The sequence below is a fragment of the Arvicanthis niloticus genome, chromosome 19 (assembly GCF_011762505.2).
Source record: "Arvicanthis niloticus isolate mArvNil1 chromosome 19, mArvNil1.pat.X, whole genome shotgun sequence".
Taxonomy (NCBI): Eukaryota; Metazoa; Chordata; class Mammalia; order Rodentia; family Muridae; genus Arvicanthis; species Arvicanthis niloticus.
In genome coordinates this window covers 17,506,464-17,533,255 of record NC_047676.1, presented here as the reverse complement: position 1 = coordinate 17,533,255, position 26,792 = coordinate 17,506,464, and the positions used below count along the sequence as shown (strand labels likewise).

At 35.0% G+C, this 26,792-nt stretch overlaps 1 protein-coding gene across 1 annotated transcript in view; it reads left to right on the top strand.

Moving 5' to 3' along the window:
• Positions 1-26,792, top strand: part of Cdh12 (cadherin 12) — a 1,002,120-nt gene that overhangs the window by 785,967 nt on the left and 189,361 nt on the right. The window contains exon 5 of the mRNA XM_034523462.3: positions 10,312-10,606. Within this exon, the coding sequence (XP_034379353.1) occupies positions 10,312-10,606 (295 nt within the window). The remainder of the gene's footprint in view (positions 1-10,311; positions 10,607-26,792) is intronic.

Here is a 26,792-nt window from a genome sequence, read left to right as displayed (position 1 = left end):
GTGTAGCCCTGGCTGTCCTGGAACTCACTCTGTAGACCAGCCTGGCCTCGAACTCAGAAATCCGCCTGCCTCTGCCTCCCAAGTGCTGGGATTAAAGGCATGCGCCACCACCACCTGGCAGACCCCATCATCTTTATTTACTTTTATACAAAATATATTTTTATTATAAAATATACCTGAATTATCATTAGAGATTAACCAATTAAATAAAAAATGGAATAAAATATAAGGTTGAAATACACATTATAGTGATCATATAATAATGATAAAGACTAATAAAATTTACATTCTTTATTTGTAGTTTTAATAAGTGGCACTAGCTCTACCAAACGTATAAGCAAAGAATTTCGTTTTCCTGCATACCATTGAAGAGTTAGATTGCACATATAGTTTAGTTGAAAAGTTTTTTGCTACCTTTTATTGTGTCAATAGCATCTGAATAGCCTAATAAATAAGTAAATCTAATGCAACGCTCATACATTTATATAAAGATTAAGCATCAGAAAGATGGTTCAGTAGGTCAAAATACTTCTCACCAAGTTTGAGAACCTGTGTTTGAATAGCAGTCACTTGGTGGAAACAGAACAACTTCTAAATGTACAACACGGTGTACACAACCCCCAAATAAACAAAAATAAATGCAGTTTTAAACATTTAAAACAAGTAGTCTGGAAACTACAAACATGATTAAATAGAAGCTGGTAGTAATACATTTAAAATCACACCTAAGTGAAATAATGAGTTTTTATTTTGAATCATAATTATGTACTTTACATCCAAAATAAAACATTCATGTTTTATCCACTACACTGAAGTATTATTGCCTCCATTGATTTAAATAATTCAAACATTCATTCTACCAAAACAAAAATTCAATTTAATAAAAAGTATTTTGTCTTTTATAAGTGGTTAATCATCTAAAATGAAGATGTGCAGAGATATTTTATGTTATAAATGTAGAAGAAAAGTTACTTTAATCTGCTTCTAAATTTTCACTTCCAAACCACTGCAACAATCCAGTGACCTAAATTTTGCAAAAGTGTATATCAACATATTATAATATCATCAACAAACAAAAATATACTATCAATTAATTAAACTTGTAGAATGTGACAACCTAATAAAATAGGCTCTTGTGAAATGCATTCAATATTCAAGGAGAAGACACTGGGGAGCAAGATATTTGTGTTTGTGTGTGTGTGTGCGTGTTTGTTTTTTTCATGCACAATACAGGTTTGAATATCAGCCTTTGTTGCTCCAGAACAGTATAAATCGTCTTGGTCTTCTTTGTTCTTCATTAGCATATCCTGGGGGAGTGTGAACCTTTTGAAACAGATCTCTATTTTCTTAAACAGAAGGTGAAATATTTCCAGATGATAAATAGCTCTTGGTGTGTTACTTAGGCAGGGGAGCTTTCAACTCACATTGGACTGTTGAAAGGAATTCTAAACATTACAATGCAATATTCTGCTAGTCCAGATCACTAAAAGCAAGCTAACAAGAGATGAGTCCTGTCAGAAGACCAGAGTAGCATGGAATGGTAAATATTCTTGGGTATTCAAGACCTTTGTATACAAATATTTGCATTACAATTTTACTTGGTTAGGATTATAGAGCATCACTGAGTCTTGCCTTCAACTTTCTGTTAACTCTATCTTAAACGTGTTCATTTTTGAGGCACCATTACTCAGAGCAAATAGATTAAAGATGCACTTACTATTCCAAAAACTTACAAAAAAATGAGTCCTTTGTATCCAATTAAACATTTCAACCTGAGACATCTTGATAATTTTGTTGTGCTTATTTTAAATAGATTAATCTGTGTGGTTCAGGCATACAAATGAAGCCACTAGATTACTGCTTTACGTCTCTAACAGTAGACTAACAAACATTGTAAAGAACATTTTCCACGTATTGTAAATATACATTTTACCTCAAAACAACTTGAATACACACTACAGAGGAAACTCTGGCATTAACTCTAATTCACATGTACAGATATGACTGTCAGATGAGTCCTTGATTTCAGCCCTCCACTGAGCTATGCCTCAAACCCCATGAACATCTGATTTGATGTTATATAGAGAGCTACACATCAATTAAAGCAAGGTTATATATATTCTGTTTTTTAATCAATAGGTCTTTTAATCAGAAGAAACAATATGTTATATAACACTTTAGAGACACATTAATACGTTTGTGAGAGAGGATCTATTTCCTTGGAAATATAATGACAAATAAGTAGATTTAAGCACGTCTCTTTTTGCACTTAAAAGAAACCAAGAGAAAAATTCTAATGAGATGTTTGAACTTGTTATGGCTCAATGGGACGAAAAATAAAGAAACAAAGGATACTCAGAGAAACAGGATTGCACTGTGCAGAGATTGTTGTTATATGGAGTTAGGCAATTTAATTCATTTACTTGAAATATTATATAGTTCTGTTTACAAAGGGGAAAATACTTCAATTTCAAGATCTACATTTAATTAGAAAGTGAATGACCATGATAGTATATTATTTTAAATTGTTTATTCACAAAGTAAATACAGTAAAATGTTGATAATTTTAATCAAATAATCAAATTATAAGGTTTTGGTTTTAGCCTTCAAACTATTTGTCAGTTACTGTGATTTTTATTTAAATCAATTTTGATAAAAGAAAAAGGTATACTGCCTTAAAACTTTACCTTCTCTCTTGTGACCATATGAAATTTATAGTAAGAGAATAAAAGTACAAACTCATAAATAATTCTGCTTAGACAGGTGTAGTGGCAGGTGAGAGGACAGCCTACTCTTTGAAACTTTGAATTGTAAAGTAACTGGAATGCTCTGAAAAAGTTCAAAGAATCCAAATAAACTACATTGAGCTGGTTCAAAAAAATTGGAGGAAACTGAAAAAGCAAAATCTCAAATTTAGGAATAAGACATAGCAGGCAAAATGCAAAAACTGTTTGAATATACATTTTTCTCTTAAGTACCTAAAAAGTTATATGATGTAGGTATAAATAATCAACGTGTCAACAATGAAGAAAGCACTGGATCAAAAAGAACAATAAATAATCTATAAATGAATAGGAATATATTTAACTCCATGGTGTTTGTTATCCCCAGTCACATATCAAGGATAAAAAGAGGCAACTAGTTGTAGTTTTATTCAGTATAAAACAAAAGTTAACAAAGTTAGCAAAGCTATTCAGTAAATTCAACACACATATTCATAACTCCAAGTTAAATCACTGATATTTAAATATAAACAGAGCATTCAGTCATCATGATTTTGAGAAAGCCAAAATTATCAACAGTAATGATCCACATTCCAGAGCAGAAAAGAAACATGGAAGGAATAAAAATTTGGGGAAAGCCTGTGCACTAACAGAGAAAATCAATAAAATATGTTTTCTATAAGATAAAGGTATCAATTTTAAGGGGGATATTTAAAAAAAAATTATTAATAACTATAAAATTATTATAGTAAATAACACCTGTGATCTATTTTGTGGTAATTCTGAGAAAAAAAATTGTCTTAGTTGATATTTCAAGAGACACCATGACTAAGGCAATTCTTTATTATTATTATTATTATTATTATTATTATTTAATCTTTTTTTACAGTACAGTTGTTATCCCCCTCCAGGTCCACCATTCGACTGCTCCTCCTCCCATTCCTCCTCTCCCTGTCTCCAAGAGGATGTACCCAACCTCAACCTTTATTCCACCAGACCTCCCCACTCCCTGGGACCTTAAGTTTCTCGAGAATTAGGTGCATCTTCTTTCACTGAGGCCAAAATAGGCAGTCCTCTGCTGTATATATGTTGGGAGATCTCAGACCAGCTTACATATGGTACCTGGTTGGTGGCTCAGTGTTTGAAAGATCTTGGGGGTCCAGATCACTTGAGATTGCTGGTCTTCCTATGCGGTATCCCTCCTCCTCCTCAGCTTCTTCCAGCTTTTCCCTAATTCAATTCCAGAGGTCTCAGGCTTTTCTGTTCATTGGATTGGTATAAGTATCTGAAACTTGACTCTTTCAGCTTCTTTGGGCCTCTTAGAGGACAGCCATGCTAGGCGTATTTCTGTAAGCACACTACATCATCAGTAATAGTGTCAGGTCTTGGAGCCTCCCCGTGAAGTGGATCCCACATTGGGTCAGTCTCTTCTTCATTTTTGTCCGTGCAGTTCTTTCAGACAGGAACAATTCTGGGTCAGAGTTTTTGACTATGGGAGGTCATCCCTCCACTTGATGCACTCCTCCCACCCCAACACCTGAAGAAAGCATTCAATTTTTGCTTTCTTTCTGTTTCAGAGGTTTAGCCCATTAACGGCATGGCAGGAAACAAGGTGGTATCAGGCAGCCATAGTTATAGAAAAGTATTTGAGATTCATACCCTGATCAGTGGTCAGGGTGAGAGACCACTCTCCAATAAGGCCACACTAATCCTTGTAATCATTTTAAGTAATGCAACTCCCTGGTGACTAAACATTCAGATATGTGAAACTATGTGGGGCATTCTTATTTGAACCACCACATTAGACATCATGACACATATAGACTTGCAGCCTTATCGTAATGAAAAAATGCATTTAGTCCTCTTTCAAAGGTCCCCATAGTCTATTATAGTCTCAACACTATTTACACCTCCAAAGTTCAAAGACTCTTCCAAGACTCAAGGCATCCTCTTTACTCTAGCATCCTATAGAGTCAAAATAAAATTTAGATCACATACTTCAACATACAATAAAACAGAATAAACATTACCATTCCAAAGGGAGAAAGTGAATCTTAGTGTGGAAATATAGAATTAAAGGAAGACAAAAAGCATCCAGGAAAACTATGAATTCTGTAACTAAGCCTGCTGTCACAGTGCTCCTCAGATTGCCAACTCATTTCAGCTTTGTTGTCTACAATATACTGCAGTCTCTGAGCTCCTTCCACACCAAGTCTGCCCAGCTTCTTAGATATCCCACAGATGTGGCACCTCTAGTACTGTGTGGTATCCATCAAAAACCATGCTTCACCTTCACACTGGCATGCAATGATCTCTCTGGAAACCATACAGAAGCACCCCTGACGCATGCCTGGCCTCAATGTCTTTTCTTAGCCATTGATGGAGATTCTGCTCCTTCTTTTTCATATCCTTGACACTAAGGCTGGAACCAAGTGGCCAAAGCTGCCAAGTTCCTCTGCTTGATAGAAACAGAGCTTGGCCTCCCCTTTCAATTATATTTGCATCAGCTATTTTGATGGTTTTCTTCACCATTTAAGCTTTTCATTAATTCCTTGTACAGGCTGGAAGTATAGCTGGGTAGGATCTTGCCCCGAGATTACCTTTACTCCACCTTACATGAGGCTTTTCCATATATACTTTCTCTCTTGGGCACAGGACTTGGCTCGAATGACAAATTTTCTGCTGATCCTCTTTTCATCGAACTATAAATTTTTTATTTATCTTTGCCGAGCTTGTTCCTTTTCATTATACATCTGCATTGAAGTGAACAATAATAACCAAGCAAAACACATATATAACCAGGCTGTCCTGAGATCTCTCCTGTCAATACGAATAATCCAAACTCTTTAGCCTCAGGCATATGTTCAGAACAAGGGCAAAAAGCAGCCACACCCTTTGTCAAAATATCAAGAGAGTGGTCTCTAGGCCACTTACCAACATTCATCTTCTCTGATACCTCTTGAGTTGGGTCATTATAAATTACATCATTTTCAGTATTACTGCCTGTCCCAATTCTGAAAGAACAGCTCATTAAACCCTATTTGAAGCTGAAGCATCCAATCACTTTTGTACAAGATCCCCAAATCTTCTATATTCTTCAAATAGGTATCATGGCCAAGTCTTTCACAGTAATAACCCAGTACCTGGTACCACATTCTGTCTTAGTCACTGTTCTATTGCTATAAAGAGATACCATGTGCAGAGTATCTTACTGAAAATTAAGCAAGAAATTGTTGAAATTTTTTTGAAACCCAGAAATGATTTATAGATCAAACACTATTTCACAGAATGAGTAAATTATATTTTTAAATATTTTATGGTTTAATACCATTTTAAAGAAAAAACATATTAGAGTTTATGTAAAACGTTATTGTAAATGTTTGCTTCAATCTTCTGCTGTTCACTTTTCTCAAGACAACTATTCTGTTTGTTACTTAAGAACTATACCCATTTGCCTCCATCTCCATTGACCAAGCCTGCCTGCTTCTAGGGCTTAGGACATACAATTCAGACACATGTTTTGGTATGAGGCGATGTGAAAGAATGTTAAACACTTGCTGCGCAAGCCTAAGAGACCAAGAAACAAGGAAAAAACAGACAATCCAACCCACTTAAACAGCAAAAGAGACAAATCTGTGCCTGTAATTGCAACATGCAAAGGAGATGACAGACAGAAACAGGAAAATTTCTTCATGTTTGGGGTATATAGTGTGTCTTACTCAGCAGAAGTAAATCACAAAGAGACTCTGATTGAAATGCATTAAAATCTGTGGTTGTCCTCTCCTTTTTACTTAACCATGTCAAGAATGATCTCTCTCTCTCTCTCTCTCTCTCTCTCTCTCTCTCTCTCTCTCACACACACACACACACACACACACGCACACACACACGCACGCACACATACTCAATATAATTATTTTATATTAAATGGCTACATTTAATTTGGTAACAGATTTGTAACATGTTTATCCAGTACATTCATGTGTGAATAGAAATTTTTACCCCTGAAACAATAATGGTACAAGTTTTCTTTCATTTTTCTAGGAAAAACTACCTTTCTAAAATCAGATAGTTCTCTTCCTAACTGCCTCCCTGTCTGCATGTCTATTAAACGTGTCCCAGTAAATGGCAAATGAAAATAAAAGTCACTGCTGCGTATATTTATACGAACAGTTTTTCCATTTGATGTGCACTTTTCAACTCACAGAAAATACGAACGAGCTGCCTTTTAATGCAGCAGTTCCAAACCACAGTCAGAGATAGGCTGGTAAACATTTAACTTTAGATTAGCTTTCTCAAACTTTTAAGCACTGAAATTCAAGATTTGCTTCCACACTGAACCTAGGCCTCAGCATCTTTTTTAAGCCTCTCTTGGCATCTCATTTTCACGCACCATCTGAGATGACTTGGAACACATCAGAAAATAACACCATTGCTTCCACAAAACAACTATCTGGACATTGCCTATTTCTGCATCCATCATTTATGGGACTTTTTCTGGGGGAGATTTTATTTTAAGTGTCAATACTAAAGGATGATCTTTTTGGAGTTGGCGGTTTCAGTCTGCAAATGGTGTAGCACCTACTCAGAGAAACCTTATTTTTAATACTTGGCATAAGACACAAATATAGCACTTATTTTTATATTGTTATTTTTATGTAATTAATAATTTCTGTGTGTGATATTTTAGACAACTACATGAAATGATGTAGTATTGTATTTTTAACAATTTACACCATCCAAAGAGGAGGAAAGGCGTCCTCAGTTCTTATGGAAATGAGACGTAAAATTAGCCACATGGCATAAAATGAGCTTCAATTGCATCACCAGAGAACTGGAGAAATGAATTTTATCTATGGAGATCCATTGCTGAAAACATTGAAAATTCAACATTTTCTAAGTCTCATAAAATGCACATTTTTCATCTTTGCAGTTACTATTTATTTTGAAGAAATAAACAGAGGAAAAAACACAAATGCATACTCACTCAAACATACATTCATTATATCGTTTATGAGAAATTCATCAATGCTCTTGACTCTCCCAATTTCATTATCTGAATATAATTCAGAATTAAAAGGGCGCATATGAATGTGTGTGCTTGTGCATGTGTGTGTGTGTGTGTGTATGCATGTGTGTGCATGTATATATGTTAATTTTGAGACTGGCTTTCTCTGTGTAGTCCTGCTTGTTATGAAACTTGCTCTGTAGACTAGATTGTCATGGAATTGATAGATAGCTGCCTGCCTCTGCCTTCTGTGTACTGAGATTAAAGGCATGAGCCACCATCACATAGCAGTAAAAACATAATTTTGAGGACCTCAAATGATATGGAGAAAAAATTTGGGGGTTAGTTATTGGAAAATGGCTACCCAGTAGTTTTTAAATTAATTATAGCTGCACAGAAAAATAACTACATGATTACATTTGCAGAGCAATATGTATTTGCGTTGCCATTTTTATTTTCTATATTTTCCTATCTATATAATCAACCTATAAAGAGTTAGACTGACATAATGATACACTTCTCAAATGTCGGCACTTAGGTGGTTGGCTCTGATGGGTCTCTGTCACTCTATGTAGCCGGGTCTACATAGCAAGTCTAGACCAGTCAGGACCACATAGTGAAAACCTGTTTAAAAAAGAAGGCATGTTTTGAAAAGTTGTTACTGAGTAAAAGCAGAGGGTTTATCTTATACTGTGCAATTTTCTGTTAAAACTGTGTTATATTTTTACTAAATGAGATTTTACAATATCTAAGAAGTTATTATCTTAATTTTCATATATATTGGTTAATTAGATACTTGGTAATTCAATGCTGGTTAAACCTCAATAACTATTTTGGTCACCAGGATATCACTGTTCACCAGCAGAAAATCAGTCATGCTAACTGTTGACTGAGCAGCCTGTAAAGTAACAATATTTTGCTGTGCTTAGGCTGGAGAGATATCAGGGTTTCACATCAACTGGTGGTTTTCAGAGAAACTGACTTCAGTTTCTAGAATCCATTTAGGCACTCATAGCTCTTTGTCTGTAAAACAGGAGAGTGATGTCCTCTTTTTGCATCTCTGGAAGGTGAGGACATATGTGGCACACATTCTTTATGTACACAAGACATCCATGAGACACAAAGTAGCAAAAAGAAATTGTAAAGGACACCATCATGTGACTCATCACTAAAATGAGTTGTGCATTTAGCAATGTTTTTCTAACTAACCGTCTTAGAATTGTTTTAAAAATGTTTGCTTCTGATTATTTAATCTCTGTAAGACTAGACTTTTTAAGTTAGAAGGTTAAAGATGGAAGTTAGAGGAAGGAGTAGCAGCCACTGGATTTAATTTTGATTTTGATAGGGCTGACAGCACATCAGCTTACATATTCTTAAGTCACTTTGAAAAGAAAACAGTTTTGACTTTAATCAAATGATATGGAATTTTCTTTTTGTAACTTTACTTGAATCAAACTGTGAAAACCCAATTAAGATTTTCACTCAGTTCTCAAAATATCTGCACATATCCTTTAAGCCATTGCAAACTGGTTACTGCTCATAAAACTATCCCTATTGCATTGAGCCTTTGCCTGTCTTATACCTTAACATAAATTTGAAAGTGAAAGTAATACCCACTGCATTGAATATCTTTAATAGTGTGGTTGACAATTGTGATTTGAAATTCATAAGTTCAAAGAACATTTTTCTACAGCTTGATTTTATGCTTCAAATTCCCCATGCTTTATAGCAGTTAAAAAAATAGGATGAAAAAAAATAAAACCTTCATCCCATCATTCTTGGCAATTCCTCTTATCCTGAAATGCAATGCGTAAAAACTTTTAAAGGATAATCCAAATTGTAGACTTTCTCATTTTCTTATTTCTTTAAATATTTTTCTCAACCATTCAAAAATTCACATTATATTATATTCTACACCAAATACAGTTCAGAGATAATTTAGATGTAAATGCAAATTCAAAACAAGAATGATTTCATCTTAATAACATTTTGTATAGTCTTATGCTGAAACTAAATCAAAATGTTTAATTTGATGTTTAAACATGTAACCAGAGATGTCATTTTTAACTTCATTTTGCTGTGATAAGTTTTAATGCCAGTTCACACAAGGCTATGTATAAAGAATGATATAATTGAAAATGATTTCAATGCTATCTTCTGTGTTGAACCATTAATAAAATCAAAGTCACTGTAACAAATATTTTCTCATAGGACAACACCTGTATATACATTTTATAGCAACTACAAAATGATTACAGTTACTACTAAAGTTTAAAATACTTCTCTTTAAATGATGTATTGATTGAGATAGATTCTTATGTAAACTTGGAGAATTAAACAAATATTTATTTTCAAAGGACCAGTTTAAACTGTTTTAAATAATGTTTGAATCAAAATAACAATTTATAAGAACATGTTAAAGGGACTGACAAGATGGCTCAGAAGTTAAGAGTGCTTTCTGAATTATCTAGCCATCCACATATTAAATTTCAATAACCAGGAAGGTGTAGATATGACATAAAAGGCTATTAAGTAGTAATTTAACTTATCTGATAACTAAATTGTCTCTTTCTTTCTCAGCTACATTCTGACTTGGACAAGGGAGAGGGCACTGTTAAATACACGCTCTCTGGAGATGGTGCTGGGACTGTTTTTACAATTGATGAAACTACAGGAGACATTCATGCAATAAGAAGCCTGGATAGAGAAGAAAAACCTTTCTACACTCTTCGTGCTCAGGCAGTGGACATAGAAACCAGAAAGCCATTGGAGCCTGAATCAGAGTTCATCATTAAAGTGCAGGATATTAACGATAATGAGCCAAAGTTTTTGGATGGACCTTATGTGGCTAGTGTTCCAGAAATGTCTCCTGTGGGTGAGTAGACAAATCAAATTTCTATCAGATGCTATTAACCATCTTTAACATTTGGTTGGTACATATTGATGTAGATATCTTATTTATAAGGTATCAATAATATTGTTCATTTAAAAAATTTTAATTTGCTCTAGAAAATGTTTTCTACCACTATGAATACAGATGTTAAAATATGTGACAATTTTTATTATTTCTTAATTTATTGATTTACTATATATATAGTATATATATTTATATGTATATTTACTTCTATTATAAATATATATTTATATATATATTTATATATATTCTATAACTACAAAATACCACCCAAAGCTATATAGTAATTCTTAGCTCAAACTAAAATATGATTGTAGTGATAACTACAAAATACCACCCAAAGCTATATAGTAATTCTTAGCTCAAACTAAAATATTAAGTAATACATTACATTGAGATCACCAATGGGCCAACAAAGAGGCATTTCATTCTTTACATATTTCCTAGTGTAAAAGGTATAAAATCACTTCTTGTATCCATATTTTTCTGTTGTCTTTTCTTTTTCATTCATTCATTCATTCATTCATTCATTCATTTGTTATTTCATTCATTCATTCTATACCCCAACCACAGATTTCCTTTCTTCCTGTTCTCCCTGTCCAATCCTCTCATCTCCTAACCCCCTATTCTACCCTCCTTTCTCTCAGAAAAGTGGAGTCTACACATGAATACCAACCAACTGTGGCATATCAATTTCAGTAGAACTAGGTGCATATTTTCCTATTAATATTAGAGAGGACAGCATACTTAAGGAACAAGGATCCATAGACAGGCTGAAGAGTCAGTGACAGCCCTGATCCTACTGTATGGGGACTTACTTGATGACCGAGCTATACAGATGTTACATATGTATGCACCCACATTGGTTGATTCTGTAGTTTTTCTTGTATTGTCCTTGACCTCTCTGACTCTCTCAAAACTTCCTCCCCCTTTCCTACAAGATTCCCAAGCTTGACCTAATTATTGGCTGTGTGTCTTTGGATCAGTTTCCATCACTTGGTGGGTGAGGCCTCTCACATGACAGTCATGTTAGCCTCCAGTCTGCAAGTTAATATCCTGCAGGAGAATATCCTTAACAGTTTCATTGGTGGTCTCCAATGGGTCAGTGCTTGGTTGGTCTTTCTCTCAGTTTCTGCTCCAATGTTTATCCCTGAAAATCTTGTAGTTGGGACAAACTCCCAACTACAGTGATAACTGCTCTCATGGATAATTTCTTTATCCATTCTTCAGTTGAGAGACATCTGATTGTTTCCAGTTTCTAGTTATTAAAAATAAAAATGCTATGAATGTAGTTAATGAAGAGTCCTTATGGTATGATAGAGCATCTTTTTGAGTTTTTGTTCCTAACCAATGTGAAAGGTATAAAATGGAATCTCAGAGTCTTGTTTTGCATTTCCCTGATAGCTAAGGATGTTAAACATTTCTTTAAATGATTCCCAGCTGTTGCAGATTCCTCTGTCTAGAATTCTATATTTAGATCCATACTCTATTTTAAATTGGATTACATAGTCTGTTAATGTCGAATTTCTTGTGTTCTTTATGTGTTTTGGATATCAGCCTTCTGTCAGCTATGGGGTTAGTGACAATTTTTTCCCATTGTATATGCAGCTTTTTGTCTTCTTGATGTTGTCCTATGGCATACATAGTATATAGAAGCTTTTCAGTTTCATGAGGTCCATTTATTAATTATTGATCTTTGTGTCTGAATTGTAGGTGTTTTGTTCAGGAACTTGTCTCCTGTGCCAATGCATTCAAGGCTATTCTCCAATTTTCTTCTATCAGATTTAGTATTTCAGAACTATCAAAGACCTCAACATAAAACTGGCATGTCTTTGATCCACCTTGTATTTGAGTTTTGTGCAGGGTGATAGAAATGGGTCTCTTCATTCTTCTACATGAAGACAACCAGTTAGACCAACACCATTTATTGAAGATACATTCTTTTTTTTTTCTTTTCTGTTGTATATATTTGGCTTCTTTGTAAAAACTCAAGTGCACATAGGTGTGTGGCTTTGCTATTACATCTTCAATTCAATTCCATTGATCAACCTGGATTTTTTCCAGTAGTATGTGGTTTTATTACAGTTGCTCCACAGTACAGCATGATACCAGGGATGGCTATACTTCCAGCCGTTCTTGTATTGTATAGGAACATTTTAGCTCTCCTGGACTTTTTGTTTTTAAACATGAAGTTAAGAATTTTTCTTTTAAAATCTGTAAAAGATTGTACTGAAAGTTTGTTGGGAAAGTTATTGAATCTATAGATTGGTTTTAGTAAGATAGTCATTTTTACTGTGATAATCCTACTAATACATGAGCATGGGAGAACTTTCCATCTTCTGATGTCATCTGAAATTTCTTTCTTCAAAGACTTGAAGTTTCTGTTGACAGGTCATTCACTTGCTTGGATAGTGTTACACCAAGGTAGTTCATACTATTTGCAGCAAGTATAAATGGTGTTGTTTCCCTGATATCTTTCTCAGTGCATTTATCATTTGTATAAAGGAGGACTACTGATTTTCTTTTGAGAAAATTTTGTATCTAGCCACTTTGAAGAAGAAAGCTGTAGGTTTTCTGGGAAAATTTGGGGAGACACATATTCATATTATCATATCAGTTGCAAATCGCAACACTTTGACTTCTTCATTTCCAATTGTATCCCTTTGCTATCTTTTAGCTGTTTGATTACTCTAGCTAAAACTTCAAATACTGTATTAAATAAATAACGAGTGGGCAGCTTTGTCTTGTCTGTAATTTTAGTAAATTTAATTTGTATCCCTGATCTCTGCAAGACTCTTATCATGAAGTGGAATCCTTTGTCAAAGGATTTTTTCAGCATCTAATGAAATGATCATGTGTTTTGTTTTGTTTCATTTTGCTTTGTTTTGTTTTCTTTTGCTTTGCCTTGTTTTCACTTTCTTTATATGATAGATTACATTGATGGATTCTTGTTTGTTAAAACATCTCTAGAACTGTGTGATGAATCCTACTTTATCATGGTGGATGATGTTTTATTCATTATGGTGTTCTTGGATTTTGTTTGAAAGTATTTTATTGAATAGTTTTTGCATCAATTGTAATAAAGAAAACCTTATCTGAAATTTTCCTTCTTTGTTGAGTCTTTGTGTGGTTTCACATTCAGGGTGACTGTGGCCTCATGGAATGAGTTTGTCAATGTTCCTTCTTTTTTTTCCCCCAGTGGAATAGTTTGAGGAGTATTGGCATCAACTCTTCTTTGAAAGTTATGTAAAATCCTATGATAAAACCATCTAACCCCGAGCTGTATTGTGTTGGGAGATTTTTATTATTAAAAATCTATTTTAGGAGTTATATGTCTTCTGAAATGGTTTACATGATCACATTCAACTTTGGTAAGTGGTATCTATCAAGAACATTGTCCAATTCATTTAGGTTTTCCAATTTTGTGGTGTATGGGTTTTTGAAGGAAGACCTAATGATTCTTAAGATTTATACAGTGTCTTCTATGTTCCCCTTTCATTTCTGACTTTGTTAACTTGGATATTCAACCTCTGTCTTTTAGTTAGTTGGTTATGGGTTTGTCTATCTTGTTCTCTGTGTTTCTAATTTGTTGACTTGAGCCCTGAGTTTATTTCCTGCTATCTACTTCTCTTGAATGTGTTTGTACCTTTCTTTCTTTCTTTCTTTCTTTCTTTCTTTCTTTCTTTCTTTCTTTTATGCCTTTTCCTTTCTTCCTTTTTTTCTTTTTATCTTCCTAAAACTTACAGGTGGGTGGTAAAGTCACTAGTATCAGATATCACTAATTTCTTTATGAACATACTTAATGCAATGAACTTTCATCCTAACATTATTTTCATTGTGTCCTATAAGTTTGTATGCATTGTGCATTCATTTTGACAAATTCTAAAGTCTTTAATTAATGAATTAATTAATTCCCAGACAGAGTGATCATTGAGAAGAAAGTTGATTAAGTTCCATGAGTCTGTAGGCTTTCTGTTGTTTCTGTTGTTATTAAAGTACAGCTTAAGTACATGGTGGTCTGATAAGATACAAGGGGTTGTTTCAATTTTCTTTTATATGTTCAGAGTTGCTTTGTGACTGAGTATGTAAAGAATTTTGGAAGAGATCCATGAGGTACTGAGAAGAAGGTATATTTTTCCAGAGTGTGTGAAATATTCTGTAGATATCTCTGATATATTTGATTTGCAATGTTATTTTTATTATTTCTGTCTTCAGTTTTTGTCTGGAAGATCTATTTTTTGGTGAGAATGAAATATTATAGTCCCCCACTACTAATGTGCAGGGTTTGATATGTAATTTAAGTTTTAGTAAATTTTCTTTTATGAGTTTGGGTGACCCTGTGTGTGCATATGTCCTTTCTTGAGTTTAGTAAACTTCCATGGGTTGGAGTTTTCCTTCTATTATCTTATGTAGAGTGGGTTCATGGATAGATATTTCTTAAATTTGATTTTGTTATAGTATATGTTGTTATCTTCTGAACAACGACTAAAAATTTTTCTGGATAGGCCTCTGTGGTCTTTTAGAGATTGCAAGACATCTGTCCAGGTCCTTCTGGCATTTAGAATCCCTTTTGAGAATTAGAGTATAAGTCTGATATATCTGCCCCTTTATGTTACTTGGCCTTTTACCCTTGCAGCTTTTAGTATTCTTTCTTTGTTCAGTATATTTACTGTTTTAGTTGTTATGTGATAGGAGTGTTTATTCCATTTAAAATAATTTATTAATTATTTGAGGATTTCATACAATATATTTAATCATATTTATCCCCAACTCTTCTGCTTAACTATTCTCAAATCCATCCTCCCTCTTTACCCCCACAATTTTCTGTCATTTTGAAAAATTTATATACCTCATCAATTGCATTTCTTATATAGTAAAATTCTGTAGAGAGAATTAGAGAAAAATAATTACACTACTAGATTGAGTCAATTCAATTCAGGCTTGGGCCACAAAGGAAGAGGAAAAGTGTGAGAGTTCAGCTTATTTATGTGGTAGCATCCCTGGGAAAGTGGTCCTCAGAACTGTAAGTAAGTTAGCTGGAGATGACTATGAGCTTAGGCAGTAAGTTATAACCAACACTTCTCCATAATGTCTGTTGTATTTCCTGCCTTCAAGTAGCTACCTTGAGGTCTTATCCTACAAAGCACACTATAAGTTGTAAGCTGAAATAAACCCTTACTCCACAATATCTTTATTGGTCATGGTTTGTAGCTCAGCAGTAGAAACCTAACTAAAACAGATACTGATACCAGGATTATAGATTGTGTTGTTATATATCTACCCATGTTGATTTTGGAAGACTGTGGAAGTGGCTAAAACCTTGGGCTCTAAATGTTATTCAGTATTCAGAGCTTAATAAGTTTTGGGAGCTTGGGAGACAAAAATCTTGAGAGCAATTCAGATGATGAAGGTCTAGCTTGAGGAGGTTTGCAAATTTGAGAGTCTCTTAAAGGTCTCTAGCAGGGTGATTCATGTGATATATTTAAATTTTGAATCTGTGGTATCTGGTCTGATGGGACTGAAGAATCATCTATGATTAACAAGAGATCAGAAACACTGAAAAGAAGTTTATATTTTTCTATGGGGCATTTGTTGTACTAGTCATCTGGGAATGAAAATCAGCTGTGATTAAGAATAGGCTTGAATCATTGATTGTAATCTCTTGGAAAGTGTATTCTCAGCCTTGAATCACAAAAACTGTCCTCAAAAAGAAACCAAAGCTGCATCTCAGGATGGTGGGCAGATTTGGTAACATGTAAGAGTGGTTCTGAAGTTGTTAACAAGACTTTTGAAGGACTGAAAGGGTCACAGAAAGATGCTGTGGCCTGATCCTATGAGATGCTCAGAGAGGCCATCACAAAATGTTTAAGCTGGGTTGCAATGGAAGTTTCATAATAGGGAAAAGCCTAGGCTTGGTACCATGTGGCAGAGTCTAGGACATAGGGGCCAGGAAAGACCACAGCAAAGGCATAATCCAGTTCACTGATGATTCCAGTAAACTGAAGATTCTAGGAGTGTAGGTCCACCAAGGATAACAGTAGTTGTCAAGTGGAACTAGCCTAGTCTATGAGACAAGCTTCATGGGCTGTGAATGAGAGAGTCAGTGAATTCGAGTTGGTCAAGCCATTTGGAGTCCAGGAGATCATGGTTGAATCCTAGATATTGAATACTATTTTGTTTATACTGTTGAAATAAAGATGATCAGGTTTTTAATGTTATGATTTAGATAGATGAGAGAGAGAGAGAGAGAGAGAGAGAGAGAGATAGAGAGAGAGAGGATCAATAGTGCTGGCTAGTCATTTTTTTTACATCCCAAACACTGCTCCCATTTCTAGTACTGCGCTCACAGAGTGCCTCCTCCAGTACCCTTTCCCTTCTCCTATGAAAAAGTGGGCCCCATAGGATGAGTTTCCTCCAAACTATTGGCATACTTTAAGTTTCTTGTATGTTTATAGGCATCTCTTTCTCTAGGTTGGGGGATTTCTTGAAAATATTATCTAGGCTTTTAAGTGAAGACACTTCTTCCATTCATATTATTCTTAGTTTTTTTTTTTTTCATAGTATCCCAAATTTCCTGGATGCTTTGTGTCAGGAAATTTTTAGACTTAACGTTTTCTTTGACACATCTATCCTTTGTTCTATTCCTGAGACTCTTCTATCTCTTGTATTCTGTTGATGAATATTGCATCTGGAATTCCTGTTCTCTTACTTAGGTTTTCTATCTCCAAAATTATTCAAGTTGAGTTTTCTTTATTGATTCTATTCCAATTTTCAGATCTTGAACAATTTTATTCATTTCCTATACCTATCTTATTATATTTTCCTGCATTTTTTTAAAAAAAATTATTAATTTCCTTTTCAAAGTCCTCTATCACCTTTGTAAGATTAGGTTTAAGGTCACTTTCTTGTGCTTCAGACTGTGGGGAAGAAATCTCGTGGGCGGGGGGAGGGAGTCCGGCGGCAGGGTCCCAGGGCGGTCCGGCATCAAGGTCCTGGGCTGGCTTCCCAAATCGACAGCGGAGGGTCCCACATTCACACAGCTGTCGGTTGGCGGGCCGGCTGCTGCATCGGCAAGATTCCAGGGTTCCAAAAGCTGGGAATCAGGCGGAGAGACCATGCAACACGTGGAGTCCAGTTTTCCAAAGCTTTATTGTTCATGACATGGTTAATGGATGTAGGTGGTATGGGCTTCCACCACCAAAGGCCAGGGGAGTCTCATTTTATAGGGAAGGAAAAGGGGGAGGGAATAACTTAATTAGCTATGCCCCTGGCCTTTTGATAATTCATTAATATTTAAATCTCTGGAGGTAGAGACTTGTTAATCACGCCCTCTACCTGTGTCCTACGTGACTGAAGGTAACAGGTTAAATGGAGTTACCTCGTCCCAACATCAGACCAAAATCCTGGTCTTTGATTTTGCCTTATTGGAGGAAGACATCATTACACATTTTGTAATTGGATATCCAGGGCTTGATGTAGTGCGATTGCCCTGGCACTTGTTGATTGTATTCTCATGTTGGCATTTATTCATCTGGTTTTCTCTAGTGCAGATAGGCCTACTGGATTACAGGCACATTTTTGGATCAGAGCACAGGGTACTAGGTACAAATTACAGCTGTTGGATATGCTTTAGGGAGAATTCATAGTCAGAGGATTAGGGGGGTGTGGTATTACCTGGTTGACTTGGTGCCTGCAGGTAGGTCTAATGGAATATAGGCAGAGCTGTGGGACAGAAAATGGAGTGGAGGAGATAGGGAGGCAGGACAGGTTCTAGTTCACTGCTGTTAGTTATTTCTTAGGGATAACTGGAAGGCAAGTGGCCTGGACTATAGTCCCACTTGGTTTTCCAAATGCTGTCAGGCCTCCAAGAATGCAAGTAAAGCCATGAGCTGGAAATTGAGGTCAAGGGAGAGGGCACAGATCATTGCTACTAGGAGTATTCTATGGGGAGCTGCAGTCCAGGGATTGAGGGTGTAAACGTTGCTCCTCTAGTTGTCCCTGGTGCCCATGGTTCTTCGACTATGGAGAGTGAGCAGTAGGTCAAAGGTGAAGCTCAGAGAAATGAAAAAGAAGCTGTACTACCGTATTAAATGAACACATGACCAAATATAGTAAGAGAAGATGAACTTATCTATATGACAATAGATTTTTCAAAGTGTGTCTTTAGGTACCACCTTTAATATACACCTTCATTATTATTTCTGTTTGTCTGTTTGTGTATCTATCTATATTCTTTGAACCTGTCATTTATCATATAAATACAGATGGCTAAAGAGTATAGATACATATAATGGTTATTGAAACTCAAAGTCATGGGAAATTTTATGTTTGATATCTTCTTTGAATATACAAGCATAATTTTCTTCTTTTACATAATTAAAGGGAGGTACCAAATTAATATAACACATAACTCTACAGCATTCAGAACATAGAACTTCCTTGATTCTATGGACTGCTTTGACTCATTCTAAGATCCTTATCACCATTTGAGAAAAGTTCATTGTTTTATTATTCTAAGGGCAGATTTTTGTCATTACTTTCTTTGCATCATGAAATTCCTTTTATTTTGTGTAATTTCATTTTATTTTCTTGCAATAATAAAATTTCTGGCCAAGAACCAATTGCACTTGGCATAGCTAATTAGCAATATAGCCTTTGCTCTATCACATCCATTTGTCCATAGTAGATACAGATATTTAGATATTCTCTGAGCGCAAAACATTTTTGCCAATTACTGTGAGTGGAGAAAAATAAATAACAGGAAAAAACTACTAAACTGAGTTATACATATAAATATTAAGGTCTCTGGCATATAATATATGTTATATGTCCCATATAATATTTATAAGAAAATAGTTATGATGAATAGTTATAAGGAAAATCATTATTTTATATAATGTGTGCATTAAACATAAAAAGAAAATTATAAAATATCACAAACACTTAAGGAGCTAGTGTATTTATAACATAAATATAAGGTGAATAAATATTGTATTGCTGAAACAAAGTTTCTTATGCAAATGTGAATTTAATCCTAATGGATTTTATATAGGAAAGAATGCTCAAACAAACCTACAATGAAAATTATAGAAAGGGACTATTACAAGGACTATACATATATAAGTTCAGAAAATGTTAAAAAGATAAGTCGAAATTTCAAGAAAAATTAATATTCAGACATAATATAATGCACTTAACACCCTGAGATTCAAAATTGTCCTCTTGACTCTATGAATGGTTTGAGAGGAAGGTTGTTCTGGTAATAACTTCTGCTACATCCAATCTGCCATGGCAACATGCTCAAAGATAAACTGCTTCTACTTTGACCTAAGGAAATTGCCTCTTGATCCAGAGAGTCCCCAGCTCCTTGGAGACAAATTTGGGCTTTATGGATGGGCTCTTAATTCTTTAAGACCATGAAGAGCACAATGAATTACGATAATGTGCCCTCCTTAATATCTGATGATTATGCATTTGGGGACTATGCATTTTCAGTTACTTTCTTCAAGACTGCAGACAGTTTTGCAAGTTCAAAGCTGTATTCAAGTTCATATCCTCTTCCTTAGCTTAGTCATATTAGAAAGATTGCTAAATTATCAATGACCAGGTCTCTATGATTGGTGTTAGGAGCTTTTGATTATGAATCGATATTTAAGGACTTTGTTTTACCATTAGTTATGCAGTTGTTAGGTAACAGGTGAACTCACTGGAGAGTGTTGTACCTCTTAATATTTAACTATCACAAAACCCTCTTCCTGTTGCATGATATCCTAGTAATGCCTGTGAATAAGGAGATAGAAATGAGGTTAAAGTTATTCACAGTTGCTTATTTTGTTTTTTTCTGGTGAGCCAATATTAAACTCATTTTGACAAATTTATATTCAGCATGCAATATTATAGGACTGTCCTAAAGGTTTAGAAAGTCTATTATAGTATTTTTTAATCTATATTGGTATATATTTAAATATAATGCATAATTAGATGATGGGGCTTTTTGCTTAAAACATATCAAAGTAGTTTGGTTCTTTTGTTCATCCTAAACAAATAATATTAACATAAATTTAAATAAATAAGCTACAGAAAATCAAACTACTTTATAACAAAGGTAAATGACAAATACATTTTTATTTATAATCTCCTATGTTCATTGTTTGATTTTGCATGGCATTTAAAAGAAAGAAACACTTAGTGAAATTTTGGGTGTGTTTTCATCTTTTTATAAATTATTCATTAAGAATTCCATACAGTATACTGTATAATATTCTTTCCTAAACCCCAATTCCTTCCAGATTCTGCCTACATTCCTATCTAAGCCACTTCATGTTCTTTCTCTTAAAAAAATGCTACTTAAAACATGGAGTCAATTAGTGTTGAACAACCATTTCTGAGAATAGGTCCTGTCCTTACCTGTAGTTGATGTACTGGCACTTCATTAAACAAAACCCATTTCCCCCTCCTGAACAGCAATCTTTTGAATATAGCTTCTTGCCTATTGATGGACATTTGTGCCCACTTACGCTCTTCCCTGCTCTGATTTTTCTTTTCTTGTGCTTGTGCAGGCATTGTGAAAGCTGTTTGAGTTTCTGTAAACTCATTCACATGTGCATCAGTCTTGATGTGTCTGGAAAAGCCAAAATACCATTTCTCAAAAATCCTACACCTCCAGGGTTAACAGTCATTAATCTATTCTTCCACATAGATCCCTAATCATTGAGAAGGCTGTAATAAAGATATCTAATTTAGGACTGAGTATTCCAAGGTAGTTTCCTTTCTGCATATTGAACAGTTGTGGGTCTCTGTGGTAATTACCCTCTATTGATAGAGGAAGCTTGACTGATGATAGTTGGATAATACAGTGATCTATAGACATAGTTTGATTGTTATGGAAGTGCTATAAAGAGAATGACCTAGAAATAATACAATCATTATGTTCTCTTATTCTATGAACCATCCCAAGTCTTCTCAGAAGCTGAGTGCATTTTGTGTTTTGTAGTCTTTTGTTTGTTTGTTTTCATAACTATTGAGGCATTTTTGCTATATAACCAAAATACAAATTTTAAACTCAAGAATTTATATTCTAATGCTCAGAATCCATTCAAGCTTTATTGGTGGTATCAATACAATTTTTATTATTGTTCCTAATCACACATTAGATTTAATATTTTAAATATATATAAACATGTATTTTATATGCTACTACCTTCTTTCAATTAAGAAGGACATTTTTGGATTTCTTTATGGTAAAACTTGGTCAAATTTTCTCTAGGAAGAGATTTTTTAGATATTTTGTATTTGTATGGTTTTATAAAGTATGAACTGTCTTTCTGTGTGTTGTATCTCTCTCACTCTCGCTCTTTCTCTCTTTCTCTGCATGCCTGTGTGTGTATATGTGTATGTGTGATGAGGGGGTATGTATGTTATTCCAGGTATATCACAGGACTCATATAAAAATCATAGGAAATCCTTAGGTGTCAGTCATTGCCATGTACCTTGTTATAATTTGCTTTTGTATAATGATTTTATTTTGTTTTTAAAGAATATGTTTTATGGTGATTTGCTTATACAGAATATTTAGGCTATGGCAATGAGGTATTTTGTTTTTAAATAGAGTACTTTGTATCAGATGGTATGCAAAGGCTAAGAGAAAAAAGTAAAGTTGTTGGAGTCAGCTCATCGGAGTTTGCTCCATCCACCATGTATGTATGTACATATATGTATGCATAATGAAGTTTATTGGAGCCTACTTATAGGAGCTTTACTCTACCCATGCACAAAACGCATCCCCGGTGAAGTTAAAAGTATCCAAAGAATTTCTCACTGGTAACAAAGAGTGCTGATCCAGTGAATCAAGCTTTAATAATCAATGGCTGACTGCATATCAGCCTGCCTCAGTTTACTGTGAGGTGGTGAAGCTGGCCATTGACAGGTGCTCTGAACAAAAGGTTTATCGGTGATAATATACTCTTTACAACTGCCAGCCCTGAGTTGCTGCTGCATCAACCTAAGCTTTCTATCCCTTGTGCATGACTCTAATTGGTATAATAAGGCCAATCTTTAATCAGGGAAGGGGATATGTCAGCTCAGAATCACAAGGAACATGTGTCCTAAGTCAGGAAACTCAAGGCCATGTGTCAACAGGTAACCAAGACTTTTTTTTTTTTTTTTTTTTTGTGGGGATCTGAAACACTAATATGTCCATGATCCAAACCCAGGTATATCTAAGATACAATGGTGAGAAGGAAAGAAAATGTTGTTATATCTGCTGAAAAAAACCAACAGAACAAAGCACAGCGTGGAGGACTAAAAATCAATCTCTTTGGTGAGCTGATTAGGTTGATATGGGGAGTAAATATAATTGTTCCATCCATATTTTGGGTTCTTTCTCCCTCTGTCTGCATTATAGTTTCTGTTATATTCTATATCATGTTGTATTGCAGAGTTAGTACTTAAACTCTTGAGAGTCAGATGTCCTTGATCCTTTAAGGAATCCCTCTACTATTCCCCAGAGGTGTATATCTGTAAAGATTACACAGCTTGCTTGTGTTTTGAGTCTCCCAATTGGAACTAAGGAATAATAACCCTTTATTCTCCAGGTTATTAGAAATAGGAAATAAAAATATGTGTAGAGCTTAGGCCATACCTGAATAATGCATTTTAAGTGAAGAAGTGTACTACTAATAATTTTTTGCTCATTCTCTGCAGACTATGAGAGAAGGTGTTGATTACAGAACCCCTGGCTATTTGCCATTCTCTCTCTCTCTCTCTCTCTCTCTCTCTCTCTCTCTCTCTCTCTCTCTCTCTCTCTCTCTCTCTCTCTCATTCTCTCTCTGGTTTATTTTTTCAGCCAGCTTGTTCTCCATGCCCCCAACAAAATGAACTCAATGTTTTCCTTCACCCTTTCTGTAATCTAAGCCATGTTTATTTAAAAACAAAAGAGACTTTTTATTTCAATTTACATTTCCTTTGGTGTAGAGGACTCCTGTACCTTAATGTGTGGAGACAAGCTGTTGATTTGTAGAAAACACCAATTATCAGATTATACTTACACTTCACAATCTGTCGAGTGGCCTTAGCACATTTGCTGAAATTGAGCTGGGCCTGATGATCTCTCCTGTGTCAGCTGTAAAGTGTCTTCAGCATACTGTATGGCAGGGCTCTTTCCAGGGCCATAGGAAGTTATGGCTGTGTGTTAAAGGAACATTTTATCCCTGTGTTTGAAATCTGCTTTCTTATTAGTGGTGCAATTGAAAGGGTAATGCAGTTGACAGTTTTGGGGTAGCCTTGAGAGAAATGTACAGATTGTTTTGCTGGCAGCAAAATGTGTCCCTAAACATACAGCATGCCACAGTGGTACTCATTCTCACAGTCACTGATCAGCAATAAATGTTAAAAATTAACAAGAAGTTTCTTTTCTCCTAAAGTGCCAAATGACTCTAAGCATTAAATATATTTTAGCAGGAGTTGCTTCTCAGCCACAGTGTGGTAAAAATACATTAAATGTATTTTCAAAGTATTACTCCTTTCCCAGCCTCCGAGTGGCTGTAAACATTAAATATGTTTTATAAAAAGTGCTTTGCCAGCTACTGGCAGGATATCTATGAACATCATTTTTCTTTAAAGTTGCCTTCCAGCTGTGGGGCTCTTTTCTCTCATTTGCTGTATTCTATTTATGTTTTGTATACAAAAGCAGACAGGAGGCTACCTAGGCCCAGTTGTCTACTGCTTTAGAGTAAGTGATCACTGGATAGTGGCTGCAACTACATAAAGCCCTAATGGCCTGGCCGTAGGAGATGACTGTGCTTCAATTTCGTTGACTAGATAGTCCACACAGAAGTCAGCTCTAGTTTCTAAAGCCATTTATATTTGTTTTTCATTGTACAAACTGTCTAAGAATAGTGATAAGCATGTGCTAACATTAGCATTGAAGAAACTAACATCAAGAAAACAGAAACTGGTCAACTACTCTAATCCATCAAGGTGAACATACCCCATGGAGCAAAAAAACCTCAAAGGCAAATGGCAAACTATTAACTTTAATGAGATCCTTAGCCCAAATATGACCAGTACATAAAATTTTTTTCTGGAAAATATTTTGGGATAAAGATATTAAATGCAAAAACATTGAAGATAATATAACAATGTAAAGACTTATTACTGTTAGTACTAGAAATCTCTTCACTTCAAAATCTCTCACCAAAATTAGCATGTGATGTTGAGATCATGTTTAAAAAGACTCATCTTCCTGCCCGAATATTAGGGATTCAAAATTAAGCCAAATAAGTGGCCACTTAGAGTCACTGATTTTTGAAAAGATCTAATTATTTTCCAAGCCACATGGTTACCCCACTAGATTCAAATCTTAATCAGATCACTCGAATAGAATAGACTCTGTTTGAACACCAAGGGAGGAAAAATATGATCAAATGTGTCATTATAAGCATGAAAGCCACTGAGTTGCATATAACCTTTCTCCAGATTTCATTGGAACACAGTTGGAGGCATCTACTCATAATCCATGACTATGTTAGCTCTATACCAGAAAAAATTAACAGCAGAGGATATCTGACCCAGGAAAACTGAAATATTTATTACATAGCTATTTATAAGCATAGTTTACCAAGCACATATCCTATTATGAGACACACAACATCATAGAACCTAAGATATAATACTACCATTTTATTTTATTTATTTTTTTCTTGGTTTTTTTCAAGACAGGATTTCTCTGTGTAGCCCTGGCTGTCCTGGAACTCACTCTGTAGACCAGGCTGGCCTCAAACTCAAAAGTCCTCCTGCCTCTGCCTCCCAAGTGCTGGGATTAAAGGCATGCGCCACCACCACCCAGCTAATACTAACATTTTATTATCACTTGTAGTGAGTATTTCCATAGAAAAGTAAAGATGAAGAAGATGAAGAGCAGAGGAAAAAAGGAGGAAAAAGAAAAGGAAGTAGGAAAAATACAAAGTAAATTATAAACTAAAAGCAGGTGTTATATTTTAATTCACAGTAGGAAAGTAAAGTTTTGCATCTGGTTCCTGATGGAACTGTTGGCTGAGATATTATTATAACAACTCATTCACTACCTGTATGTATGAAAGAGTTTAATTTTTCTTTTGCTTCTAATTGTGTGGCAAAATTAATTCTTCAGACTCTTATGTAAATTTTGTGGATGTGACAACATAATTGCTATGTGCAGTTTGTTTTTGGTGTGAGTGTCTGTGTGTGTGTGTGTGTGTGTGTGTGTGTGTTGGGTTTTCATGCATGTATCCTACATGAGTAAGCCAGATGACAATTATATTGTAGTTTAGCAGTCAAGCACATACATGGACAGCAGAAACTGACAAATTGACATCAGTCATCTTTACAGCCATCCTTTGAGGTATCAAGCAATGAAATATGTCATTTTTGCTGCCCAAGAGGTGAGACTGTTGCTCCTGTTGCATGTCTCTCTGACCATGCACCATGGGCCCAGTACAAATCAAGTTCTTCATGCCCCAACTCTCTTCTTTTTCTTCTCTCTCCCAGAGGCTGCCTCTGTATTCCCTGCCCCATAAACCTTTCACTTAAGACCTACCACCTAGTCCTATAATAGTTACATAGGTATCATTCACTTTTTGTTATGTTTTGCTTTCAGTCAGTAACTTTCCTGAACCTGTTGTCCACCAGTAGGCTGATGTATGGCCAATGAGTCCCAGCAATCTCTCAGCCTGTCTTTAGCCCCTGAGGACTAGCATCACACATTTTACTATCTAGCTGGACATTTTCAGTATGGACTCTAAGTGTGAAACACGGATCTTCCTATTGTACAGGCAGACACCTTCCCACATGAGCTATCTCTCTGGCCACATAATTATAACTTTTATATTCAAATGGAAACATTAGTACTATTAAGGTCAAAATGTAAAATGTTAAGTTTTTGGGGATATATATATATATTCTAAATCTTCTTTATTTGTATTCAAATTTTGTTTTTTCTCATTAATATGTAATCAAGTTGAGGAATAATGGAACAATTAAAATAAAAGTCTTATTAGTGGTAATAACTTCTACTCTGTGCCAATGAAAATATCTTCAAAGTATATGGTTAGGTTGTAGTACTCAAAATGACACTATTTGCATTTCAGACGAGGAGAAAATTGAAAACAGT